Here is an 11,798-nt window from a genome sequence, read left to right as displayed (position 1 = left end):
TTTAAATTGTTACTAGAACAGAACATACAACATATTCTTCACGTGTGTAGTGGTCGCAATGTCGGCGATAGGCTAGAAGATAATTAATTTATCATAGTTTTTGTTCTTAATCAACGCTAGTGACCACACTTGGAACATCTCAACAACATTCTTATTACCAATTTCTTAACATTAATTTATTCAAAGCAACAATTTATTTTGATAGGCGGTGATAATTACCACCTCGTCACCATACAGACAAGACATAATTATTTGTTCTCATACCATTTAACAAGCCTTAAGAGGAGCTCCACAAAGACAGCGGTTGTGAGCGAATACATATGATTTAAAGGACTGAAGGAGACCACCACGTGGGATTTTTCCACAGAGACGATTGTGACTAACGTTAAAAAGCTTGAGACCGCGTAGCTCGATCAGCTCCCTAGGAAGGCTCCCGAAGATTCGGTTATGGCTCAGATCCAAGTCAACTATGCCCCTAGCGAACTGAACCTTGGAGAGATCGAATTCAAACATATTCCTCGACAGATCCAATGATACTGTTGATTTGTTCCGTCCGAAAAACATCGAACCATCTCCTGTGAAACTGTTTTTCGACAGAAATACTCCGTTAAAGTCGTTCTTTGACAACGACGACGGTATTTTTCCTGCCAGGACAACGTTATTGATTACTATGATTTGTTAAACTATCAAATGATAATAATAATTTAGTGCTAGTTCACTAAATATTAATTATTTTTTTAAATCCCAATAATCGACTGTAGATCCAACATTTTAGCAGAAAGTTATAATTAGAAAATTGAAATATACTCCGGTCGTGAAAGAAAAAAATTTATAGAGTGTTCGAGTTTATTAAAAATATAATAAATATTTATATTAAATGTATTATTTATTTTTACTATACATTTTTCAATAATAGATATCAAACAATTATATTTAGTCATTTAAATATTCGTAATAAATATTTTTTTAAAGTATACAAAAATACTTATTAAAAAAAAAAATTTGTGGAACAAGAATTTTTTTTTAAAAAAAAAACTTTTAAGGAAAGGAGGTAGTATTGGTTACCTGAGAGCTTATTGTTAGACAAGTAGAGATTAGGGACGTTGCCTACAAAGGAGCCGAATGAGTTCGGTACAGAACCGGTTAGCTTATTGTGGTCGATTTTAATGGTCTCAAGCATCGGCATCTGGGAAAGCGAACCGGGAATAGGACCGGTAAACTGGTTATAAGAAAGGTCCAAGAAACTTAGCTTTTTTAGCTCGCCGATGTTATCAGGAATTGGACCGGAGAGATTGTTATGCCTTAAGATGAGGGAGTCAAGGTTCTTGAGTTTGGTGATGGTACGTGGTATGTTTCCGGTGAGATGTGGCAAGTAAGTTAAAAAAAGTGAACGGAGTTCAAGGAGGTCGCCGATTTGGTCAGGGATCTGACCATAGAGTTTACTGGAAAAGAGAGAGAGGTCTGTGACGCGGCCGTTAGTGCATTTGACGCCGCTCCAGGTAGTACAACAGTCGGTCTGAGGATTCCATGAGGAGAATTTTCGTGGGTTGTTAAAAGATTTCTTGATTTGAAGGAGGGCATTTTTCTCGACTGAGTTGCAGCTGTAAGAGGATGGGAGAGAGATGAAGAGAATGGCGAAGAAGATAGAGAGATGAAGAAGGAGCTTCATTGTGGTTTGAGTGGGGTTATTTTGTCGCATGGATAGGGAAGCTATTATATAAAAGTGATTTTCAATGGAACACAGCTGTGTAATGTTACTGAATTTGTACAACTAGTCCGAAAGCACATTGTTATTTTTTTTTTTTTTTTCCTGCTAAAATATTTTATTAATTATTGTCAGCACAAATATTGTTGTACAAAAAAACTTGGACTAGATTGGAACAAACTCCAATCAGTCGGAGAAATAATAGATTTTTTTGCTAGCAAGTCAGCACAACCATTATGTTGACGATGAACATGCACATATGATGTTGAGAGAAATTGAGACTTCCATGCCATGACTGAGTTGACCAAGTGTTGACAACGGGAACTGTAGGCTTCCCCTTTTATGTATTTAAGGATACTGAGATTATCTCCTTCGAATATGACGTTCCTATAACCTAACGATGAGCATGCTTGCATTGACCAAATCAGTGCAGACAATTCCGACTCCATAACTGTTGATCGTCCTTCAAAATTTCCCATTCCAGCTTCTAAAAGAGTACCATGTTTATTACGGATTAACCAACCCATTCCAGAGTCGTGAGGACCTTCACGGTGAGCAGCGTCGTAGTTACATTTGACCCAACCTGAAGGGGGGTGGAGACCAATGAGACCGAAGCACATTGTTATTTTCTTTAAATGTTTTAACTCGGCAAAAACGTGGTTAATGCATCTACTATTTTGAGTTTTGAAAGTTATGCAAATTGTTAAAACATGTTTGATTCTTGATTTAATCATTTACCCGTACGTGCGTGCATTGGTCACCTCCACGATTACGGACGCAACGTGTCATGTGTGTGTGGCATAGCAAGTACAATAGTTCAAGTATATTTGATTTTTCGGTCTGACTTCCAGAAAAAAATTCGATTTTAAAAAGGAAATTGAGTTGAAATAGTGAAAAAATGGATGACATATGAAAAAAAAATGTGCAAGTGAAACTAAAATACAGAGAAAAGTTATGTGAAGATTGAAAGATCAGTAAACGAAATTTTTGAATATTCAAAAAATTAATGCACAACTCGTAGGATGCATATTACCTTTGACGGTTGAAGCGTTATAGTGGTATCAGTGGCGAACCCAAACGAATGTAAACTTTTGTGTGGGCTTGCATTAACATATGTGACGAGACGGTGAATTCTAACATTCTAGTTTGTGTATATGTGTACTTATTAGAATTGATTTGACTACATATATCACCAAAATACATTTTCTGTTTTAGTTACACATTCATATAAACTATAGAGTTATAACATGCTTGAATTGAAATAGTAAAAACAGGGTTCTAAAAATCGGTCTAGGCGGCGCCTAGGCCCCCGCCTAGGCAGCAACTTGGTCCTATCCGAAACGATTTTCTTAAAATCCGATTTATACCAATTTATATGATTCAAATTGGTTTAAACTATTCTAAATCGGTTAAAATCGATCTAAAATTGTCTATATATGTTAAATAAAACAATAATATTATTATAAATCTACAAATTTGTCTACTTTCTTCTGTTTTGTATATCTAATTTTGATAATTCATCACAATAATTTTATAATTAAACTTAAAAACTAAAATATGTTATACAAATGTATAAAATATATAAAATAAATCAACAATTTGCTAACGCCTAGGCCTCGCCTAGGCCCCGAATAATCCGCCTAGTCGTTAGTCCTCTATAAAGCGCCTAGTTACCGCCTAGCGATTTTTAGAACATTGAGTAAAAATATGGGTGATATATCGAGAAATGATTCGCGATATTGTGTGAATGTGGCCAAAACAGAGGAAAATATGGTCAATAAACAAAACTTTCAAACTTTCACAAAAATCAACACATCCCCTATATATTAAAGGAGAAGCACTTAAAAGTTTCTTTAATCGTGTATTGGCAAGGTGTATGACATGGCTTCATGAAAAGGTTTTATTTACCAAAACGCGTACGTGTCAAGCAGAGATCGTTTCTCATAAAAAAAACTGAGTTTAATGCAAACATGACTTTCCTTTAACAGAACTATAATAATAATCTCGATGACTTTCCTTCTGACATATCTTCGATGTACACAGTTTTCTCAACGACGTTTTTAGTTATTTTCATTCAGCTTCGAATACATCATATAATCTCGGTTGTAAATATAATCATAGATCCATGATCAACACTAACAAAAAATCCTCTTATCTTGTGTTAACCTTTATCTCCTGATCTTGATGGAAGCGTTCGAAGAGCTGATAGCAACCTCAAAGGAGCAATCACTGATCCTCAAAGGGAAGCGGACAAAGCGACAACGTCCAAAATCACCTGTTCCTTTCTCTATCTATCCTCCTATAGTTTCTTGCCCCGCACGCGACTTTATAGAGGAATACACTTATCTTGATTTTGATTCCAAAGAAAACGCCTTAGGCAATAATGTGGAGAACCACAAGAAGGATGGTGTGATCACGTCTTCATCTTCGTCAGCCTCTTGGTCTTCTAACAACAATCCAACAACATCGAAAGTCGAAGAAGACGAGGAAGATCTAGATATAGCCAGTTGTTTGATCGTCCTTTCCCAAGGCCACTCTCTTCCACATCTTAAGATACCTAACCACGAAACAAACAACAATAACACGTATAAATTTAGCAGCAGGAGGTTCCTAGAGACTTCTTCATCTAACGGTGGTGGTAAAGCTGACAGCTTCGTTTATCAGTGCAAACCATGTGACTGGACCTTCTCTTCTTTTCAGGCTTTAGGTGGCCATAGAGCTAGCCACAAGAAACATAAGGCAACCTCCTTTTATTCCAACCTTGACCACGTTTTTGTGTACGATGACATGTATGTTCAGATGGTACAAAAAAATCGTGTTTTTGTGTATGATCACATGTATGTGTCCAGCTTTCGTTTTGTATGATCACAATAAGGAACCAATTTAGTTATCTGTTGTACGAATATGATTATGTATTGAACATGGGACGAACTGGACCATTTAGATGTTGTATTCACGTGGTGTTTTTAGTTGGAGCTAATATGACGTGCCCAATTATTTATCACATAAACATGAAATCTTAGACGTTGAATTTATTGTAGATTATTATGTCCGGTTTGTATATGCTTGGTTTCCAAGTTTTCAATAAGTTATGAAAAAAATTCAAAACTCAATGTACATTCCTTATAATATAGATTTAGGATATTTTAGCCTACCATTTACTGAGTTCTTTCCTAATTAACAAAACTGAGAAAGTATAAACCTAATGTTAAGAGGATAGTATATATTGAGTAACCCGAAGCCTCTCTTAATCTCCAATCCAAAACAAAACACCGTAGAGTATTGATCATAAAGATGGCTGGAATTTGGAGAAATTGTGAGTTTATAATGTGAGTTTATACAATCATGTATATAATGTACTACAAATCAATGTGAGTTTATAATGATTTAAAAATATTTTAATAAATAGTTAACATAATTAGTATTTTTTAATAGTATTGATGTTAATTTTTTTTTTTACTTTCAGGATTCTATTCCGCGCATTTTGATTCGATAACAAGAGAATTGAAGATTTTAATTTATTATCTTATGAAAGTTTTTTGTTATTTTGGTTTTTTATTGAAAACTAATTATGTATTTTAGAGGATGGAATTTCTTTCAATTGCTTTTATTCGGTATAACTACGTTTTTTATATTTCGAGAGATGAACTTTCTTAATTTCTCACAGTTATTGTTTTGATTATAATATGTTATTGATCTACCGTTATTTTTTGGAAGTTGATCAACATCAAAACGAGTAATTGGCTCCAGTGAACACATATATACAATCACGTGTAATCACTGAGTCGATAATATCATAATTAAATGAATCATACATTTATATTTTTATTGAAAACTAATTATGTTATACTTAATCATATAATTTCAACAATGTATCTTATTCCGCGGGTAATAAGATCTATAAAACGAATTAACATGCGTAAAAATCACATTAGCCATAGACGATTGGAAGTCAGAAATTCAATCATTTCATATGAATGCAGCTAAAAGAGTCGTATATACTAAAATATTTAAGTCAACATATGACACTTCTCAAAAATAAAATTAAAACGTGTTAAAATCTATGTTTTTCTTTGAGCAAATCTATGTTTATTATATAACAATGGACGTAATAGTGACCATGTGTCGAGACAAAACAATAATACAATAGCCAAGCAAACGAATATTAGTAGAGCCCACCACTTTCGAAGGCTAAACCAATCCTACAAGGAGATTAATACATTACATAGGACCCCTTCCCTTTCAAATAAGTTGTGTTCTTGTTAAGTTACCATGGCTCCTTCCACTCCAAAACCTATGGATACAGTCCATGATTGCCCTGCGAAACTCACCATTGTGCAGCAGAAAGGAGGATACATACATGTAACCATGATCTCACTTATGAGCCTGGCCATGCTTTTTAAGCTCCAAGACAGATTGTTTCTGAATGTATCCACCATCCTATCAACACCAATCACACTCATACAATCAGCATCCAATATTTTTTTTAAAATTGTGACAATGATGTTTTTTTTTCAACTACAGTTCCATACTTTAGCCTTCCTTCACAGAATGCAGCAACTGCATAGTATGGAGATAGGAATGGAAGTGTTGCAACTGTACTTTTGGATGAAGCGATCCAACCATCGAATCATGTACCCTTCCTACATATATTTACAAGACTTTTTTAGGTTTAAGTTAAAGCAAAGAAAAGAAGAACAATTCAATCAATACATGGAGATGCAATCACATATATCCCTCGGACGGATTCTGTTAGTTGATATGGCTCTCAACAATCAGTCTAATCCTAACACTTGAACTTAACTCGTGATACTACAAAGAGTATCTTTGGTTACCTTTTCATGCATGCACTCTATTAACTTGTGTACGTACCACAGAGAACTTATATCAGATGATGACAAGTTTGTTAGATGTTAGATGAATAGCGTGTATGATGTTATTATTTTTATGTGAAACGTGGTTCATCTATCTTATATATTATTAAAAATCATTTCCAACTATCGATGTTGAGATATTTTGTGTCTAATACGAGATGATAGACTCTTTGAACATCAATCTTGGAATGTTCAGGCAAGGATCAATGAGAACTTTGGGCTAGATCGATGTGGATCTGGTTGGACTGCGTGGATCGGGCTCTGATACCATGTTAAGCTAGTTGGACTTCCAACCTAAAATCAATTGGTGATAAAAGGAATAAAATGGCATATCTATCTTATATATTGCTTATGATATTTTTCAACTACCTATATGGGACACTTTGTCTGTTACCAAATAGTTGACTTACTTTCCAAAGAAAAACAGTGTGAAAAACTACGTTAATAGTGAAGTGTAATGAATGAACTTCCCAAAAACGGTTAGGATAGAAACAATACAAACGGGAAACAAGTGGATACTAGAGATACCCACCACTTTTGAAAGCAAAAAGAATGTTATTCTTAAAAAAAGAACACTTAAAGAAAGAACAAATTATACAACATCATTAATTCATCCAAGGAACAATTCATTTGATAAGCAGTTATAATCAATACATCATCATCGTACAGATAAAACGTAATTATTTGTTGTCACGCCATTAAAACAAACTTAACAAGCCTTCTTAAGTGGGGACCCACAAAGACAGCGGTTCTCAGCGAACTCATATGATTTAAAGGTTTGAAGTTGACCACCACGTGGGATTTTTCCGCAAAGACGATTGTAACTAATGTTGAAACGCTCGAGATGTAGCTGAGTCAGCTCCCTAGGAAGCGTCCCGAAGATTCGGTTATGGCTCAGATCCAACATAGCTAGGCTCTTACCGAACTTAATCTTGGAGAGATCAAACTCAAACAAGTTTCTCGACAGATCCACTTGTACTGTTCTTTTGTTCCCTCCGAAAAACATCGAACCATCTCCTGTGAAACCGTTTCCCTTCAGAACTACTGCTTGAAAGTCCATCTTTGACAACGACTCCGGTATTTTTCCTGCCAGAGCAATGTTATTGAATATATTTTATTAAATCATCAATGATAATAATAATGACAATTTGGCGCTGAAAATAATTAATAATATGATCTTTAAAAATAATTCATATTTTAAGAAATCTCAAATTAGTGTATCTTTAGATCCAACATTTAAACCTAAAGTTATTCTTCACCTCATATGTTTCAAAATATAAGGTGTTTTGGTGAAGTACAATCATTAAGAAAATATTTAACCTTTTCATAACTATTGATAAAAATGTTTGCATAAGTGGTCACATAAGTGTAAAAACTTCATACAAATGTCAAAACTACTTATATTTTGTAATATGAAAAAAAATTCCTAAACTACTTATATTATGAAAAAGTATAATAAAAAAAAATATTGGTATACCTGAGAGCTTATTGTTTTTCAAGAAGAGATTAGGGACGCTGCCTACGAAGGAACCGAAAGAGTTCGGTACAGGACCGGTTAGCGAATTGTTGTCGGCCTGAAAGGTCTGAAGCTTAGGCATCTGAGTAAGCCAACCGGGAATAGGACCAGTAAACTTGTTAAAGGAGATGTCCAAGAACGTAACGCTTTTGAGCTCGCTGATGTAATCAGGAATTGGACCGGATAGTTTGTTCCACAGTAAGAAGATGAAGACGAGGTGCTTGAGTTTGGTGATGGTGCGTGGTATGTTTCCGGTTAGTTTCATGTGACTCATTTCGAGTGTACGGAGTTCAAGGAGGTCACCGATCTGGTCAGGGATCTGACCGTAGAGGGTTCTGTAGTTGGCCATAGAGAATAATGTGACGCGGCCGTTAGTGCACTCGATGCCTGTCCAGCTTGTACAACAGTCGGTTTGAGGATCCCATGAGGAGAGGAATTCCGTGTTGTTAAAATGTTTCTTGATTTGAAGGAGGGTGTTTTTGTCTTTTGAGTTGCAGCTGTAAGAGGATGGGAGAGAAGAGATGAAGAAGATAGAGAGACAAAGAAGGAGCTTCATTGTGATATATGAGTGGTTATTTTTTGACGCAGTGAGGCATGGTTCCAAAAGCAATAGAACTCAAAAATCTATGTCTGTCTGGTTCCTAGACACAAGGAAGACCAATTATTCTCCTCTTATTTTGCAAAACAAGAACCTAAATAAATGAGCAGAGGCTTAGTCGTCTACCACATATACCGTATGTTCGAATCTTGGTACGGTTAGAAGTCCTCCGGTTCGGTTCAATGTTTCATCAATCCAATATCCCCGTCTCTCTCTCTCGTATGATTATTTTAGTATGAAGTGTATGCAATGTTCATATTTCATTTTTGTGTGCATGCATGATATGAACTCACTTATGAGCCTGGCCATGCTTTTTGAAGCTCCAAGACAGAGTGTTTCTGTATGTATCCACCATCCTATCAAACCAATCACACTCATACAATCAGCATCCAATATTTTTAAAAATTTGTGACTGATGATGTTTTTTTTTCACTACAGTTCCATGCTTTAGTCTTCCTTCACAGAATGCAGCAACTGCATAGTATGGAGATCGGAATGGAAGTGTTGCAACTGTGTTGGATGAAGCGATCCAACCATCGAAGCGTGTACCCCTCCTACATATACAAGACTTTTTTAGGTTTCAGTTAAAGCAAAGAAAAAGAACAATTCAATCAATGCATGGGGATGCAATCACATAGATCCCTCGGACGGATTCTGTACGGCTCTCAATTAAAAATCAGTCTAATCCTAACACTTGAACTTAACTCGTGATACTACAAAGAGTATCTTTGGTTACCTTTTCATGCATGCACTCTATTAACTTGTGTACGTACCACAGAGAACTTATATCAGATGATGACAAATTTGTTAGATGTTAGATATGAATAGCCTGTATGATGTTATTATTTTTACGTCAAGTCTAACAAAATACATGACTTACTTTCCAAAGAAAAGCAGTGTGAAAAACTGCGTTAATAGTGTGGAGTGTAGTGAATGAACTTTAAAACGGTTGCTGTGTGTCAAGATAGAAACAAATACAACGGCCAAACAAGTGGATACTAGAGATACCCACCACTTTTTTTGTTTTTTTGATCAAAATATACCCACCACTTTTGAAAGCAAAAAGAATGTTATTCTTAAAAAAGAACAAATGATACAACAGCATTAATTCATCTAAGGAACAATTCATTTAATAACAGTGATATTTAACACATCATCATCGTACAGATAAGACGTAGTTATTTGTAGTCACGCCATTAAAACAAACTTAACAAGCCTTCTTAAGTGGGGACCCACAAAGACAGCGGTTCTCAGCGAACTCATATGATTTAAAGGTCTGAAGTTGACCACCACGTGGGATTTTTCCGCATAGACGATTGTAACTAATGTTGAAACGCTCGAGACGTAGCTCAGTCAGTTCCCTAGGAAGCGTCCCGAAGATTCGGTTATGGCTCAGATCCAACAAAGCCATGCTCTTACCGAACTTAACCTTGGAGAGATCGAACTCAAACAAATTTCTCGACAGATCCAATTGTACTGTTCTTTTGTTCCCTCCGAAAAACATTGAACCATCTCCTGTGAAACCATTTCCCTTCAAAACTACTGCTTGAAAGTCGATCTTTGATAATGACTCCGGTATTTTTCCTGCCAGGGCAATGTTATTGGATATTCGGCTTGAAATTTATCAAACTGACACTTTTTGAGAAAGGTAAGGAGTATGATTTACTAAATTATCAATAATAATAATAATAACAATGGTGCTGAAAATAATCAATAACATGATCTTTAAAAATATCCATATTTTAAGAAATCTCAAATTAGTGTATTTTTAGATCCAACATTTAAACCTAAAGTTATAATTCATCTCATATGTTTCAAAATATAAAAGCATCATTAACGGTAAATGTCTTCCTATAAGTATCTAATGTATATAATAATAATATTGTTTACTTCCATAATTTAAAATTTTTAAAAAGTAGAGCAATAGAAAGAAGACACCTTGCATTTGAGTTTCATAACTATCAGATATAATTTCTCAGCAGAGACTTATTGCATCGATTCTCTTTTTTTTTTTTACTTTTTGCATTTAATTTCATTAATATAATGGTGAGACTATGTTAAAGCTTACCAATAATGATGCTCTAGGTCTTTTAGTGAAAGTCCAATGATTAAGAAAATATTTAACCTTCTTATAACTGATCATAAAAATGTTTGCATAATTGGTGACATAAATGTAAAAAGTGCATACAAATGTCAAAACTACTTAATTATATTTTGTAATATAAAAAAAAATCCTAAACTACTTATATTATGAAATATTACAATTGAGAAAAAAAAATATTGGTATACCTGAGAGCTTATTGTAAGGCAAGAAAAGATTAGGGGCGTTGCCTACAAAGGAACCGAAAGAGTTCGGTATAGGACCGGTTAGCGAATTGTTGTTTGCCTGAAAGGTCTGAAGCTTCGGCATCTGAGTAAGCCAACCGGGAATAGGACCGGTAAACTTGTTAAAGGAGATGTCCAAGAACGTAACGCTTTTGAGCTCGCTGATGTAATCAGGAATTGGACCGGATAGTCTGTTCCAGCTTAAGAAGATGAGGACGAGGTGCTTGAGTTTGGTGATGGTGCGTGGTATGTTTCCGGTTAGATTTATGGAACTCATTTCGAGTGTACGGAGTTCAGGGAGGTCGCCGATCTGGTCCGGGATCTGACCGACGACACTGTCGTCGTTGGCCATAGAGAATAATGTGACGCGGCCGTTAGTGCACTCAATGCCTGTCCAGCTAGTACAACAGTCGGTTTGAGGATCCCAGGAGGAGAGGAGTTTCGGGTTGTTAAAATGTTTCTTGATTTGAAGGAGGGTGTTTTTGTCTTTTGGGTTGCAGCTGTAAGATGATGGAAGAGAAGAGATGAAGAGTGCAGCGAAGAAGATAGAGAGACGAATAAGGAGCTTCATTGTGATATGAGTGGTTATTTTGAAGCAGTGAAGCTACTATATACCAGAGTTTTCATGGTTCCAAAAGCAATGGCCTGGCAATAGAAATCAATAACTATGTTTGTTTGGTCCGGAACACAAGGAAGACCAATTCTTCTCCTCTTATTTTGCAAAACATGAGCTTAAATAAATGAGCAAAGACTTAGTCGTCTACTACATATATCGTCGGT

At 35.5% G+C, this 11,798-nt stretch overlaps 4 protein-coding genes across 4 annotated transcripts; 1 reads left to right on the top strand and 3 right to left on the bottom strand.

The window, feature by feature from the left end:
• Positions 1-129: 129 nt before the first annotated feature.
• Positions 130-1,827, bottom strand: LOC106435412 (leucine-rich repeat protein FLOR 1). Its single transcript, XM_013876300.2, has 2 exons — positions 1,066-1,827; positions 130-644 (listed from the first exon to the last, which is right to left on the bottom strand). The coding sequence occupies exons 1-2, from the start codon at positions 1,697-1,699 to the stop codon at positions 268-270; spliced, it is 1,011 nt and encodes a 336-aa protein (XP_013731754.1). The 5' UTR covers positions 1,700-1,827; the 3' UTR covers positions 130-267.
• A 212-nt stretch (positions 1,828-2,039) lies between these two features.
• Positions 2,040-6,024, top strand: LOC106435391 (zinc finger protein ZAT5-like). Its single transcript, XM_048759231.1, has one exon. The coding sequence runs from the start codon at positions 3,890-3,892 to the stop codon at positions 4,568-4,570; it is 681 nt and encodes a 226-aa protein (XP_048615188.1). The 5' UTR covers positions 2,040-3,889; the 3' UTR covers positions 4,571-6,024.
• Positions 6,025-7,162: 1,138 nt separating this feature from the next.
• On the bottom strand, positions 7,163-9,250 carry LOC106435397 (leucine-rich repeat protein FLOR 1-like). Its single transcript, XM_013876274.3, has 2 exons — positions 8,057-9,250; positions 7,163-7,665 (listed from the first exon to the last, which is right to left on the bottom strand). Exons 1-2 carry the CDS (start codon positions 8,649-8,651, stop codon positions 7,289-7,291), a joined length of 972 nt encoding a protein of 323 aa, XP_013731728.1. The 5' UTR covers positions 8,652-9,250; the 3' UTR covers positions 7,163-7,288.
• A 485-nt stretch (positions 9,251-9,735) lies between these two features.
• Positions 9,736-11,756, bottom strand: LOC106435398 (leucine-rich repeat protein FLOR 1-like). The gene is made up of 2 exons (XM_013876275.3): positions 10,983-11,756; positions 9,736-10,277 (listed from the first exon to the last, which is right to left on the bottom strand). Exons 1-2 carry the CDS (start codon positions 11,587-11,589, stop codon positions 9,901-9,903), a joined length of 984 nt encoding a protein of 327 aa, XP_013731729.1. The 5' UTR covers positions 11,590-11,756; the 3' UTR covers positions 9,736-9,900.
• Between the last annotated feature and the right edge of the window lie 42 nt (positions 11,757-11,798).

This window comes from Brassica napus, chromosome C5 (genome assembly GCF_020379485.1).
Source record: "Brassica napus cultivar Da-Ae chromosome C5, Da-Ae, whole genome shotgun sequence".
Classification (NCBI taxonomy): Eukaryota; Viridiplantae; Streptophyta; class Magnoliopsida; order Brassicales; family Brassicaceae; genus Brassica; species Brassica napus.
This window is presented reverse-complemented; position numbering and strand designations above follow the sequence as displayed.

Bases quoted from the DNA above. Each gene is read 5' to 3' on its own strand.
- LOC106435412 (XM_013876300.2), bottom strand. From the start codon at position 1,699: ATGCGACAAAATAACCCCACTCAAACCACAATGAAGCTCCTTCTTCAT. The intron at 645-1,065 runs GTAACCAATACT...TTGTCCTGGCAG, and splicing joins GTCTAACAATAAGCTCTCAG to GAAAAATACCGTCGTCGTTG.
- LOC106435391 (XM_048759231.1), top strand. From the start codon at position 3,890: ATGGAAGCGTTCGAAGAGCTGATAGCAACCTCAAAGGAGCAATCACTG.
- LOC106435397 (XM_013876274.3), bottom strand. From the start codon at position 8,651: ATGAAGCTCCTTCTTTGTCTCTCTATCTTCTTCATCTCTTCTCTCCCA. The intron at 7,666-8,056 runs GTATACCAATAT...TTGCTCTGGCAG, and splicing joins GAAAAACAATAAGCTCTCAG to GAAAAATACCGGAGTCGTTG.
- LOC106435398 (XM_013876275.3), bottom strand. From the start codon at position 11,589: ATGAAGCTCCTTATTCGTCTCTCTATCTTCTTCGCTGCACTCTTCATC. The intron at 10,278-10,982 runs GTATACCAATAT...TTGCCCTGGCAG, and splicing joins GCCTTACAATAAGCTCTCAG to GAAAAATACCGGAGTCATTA.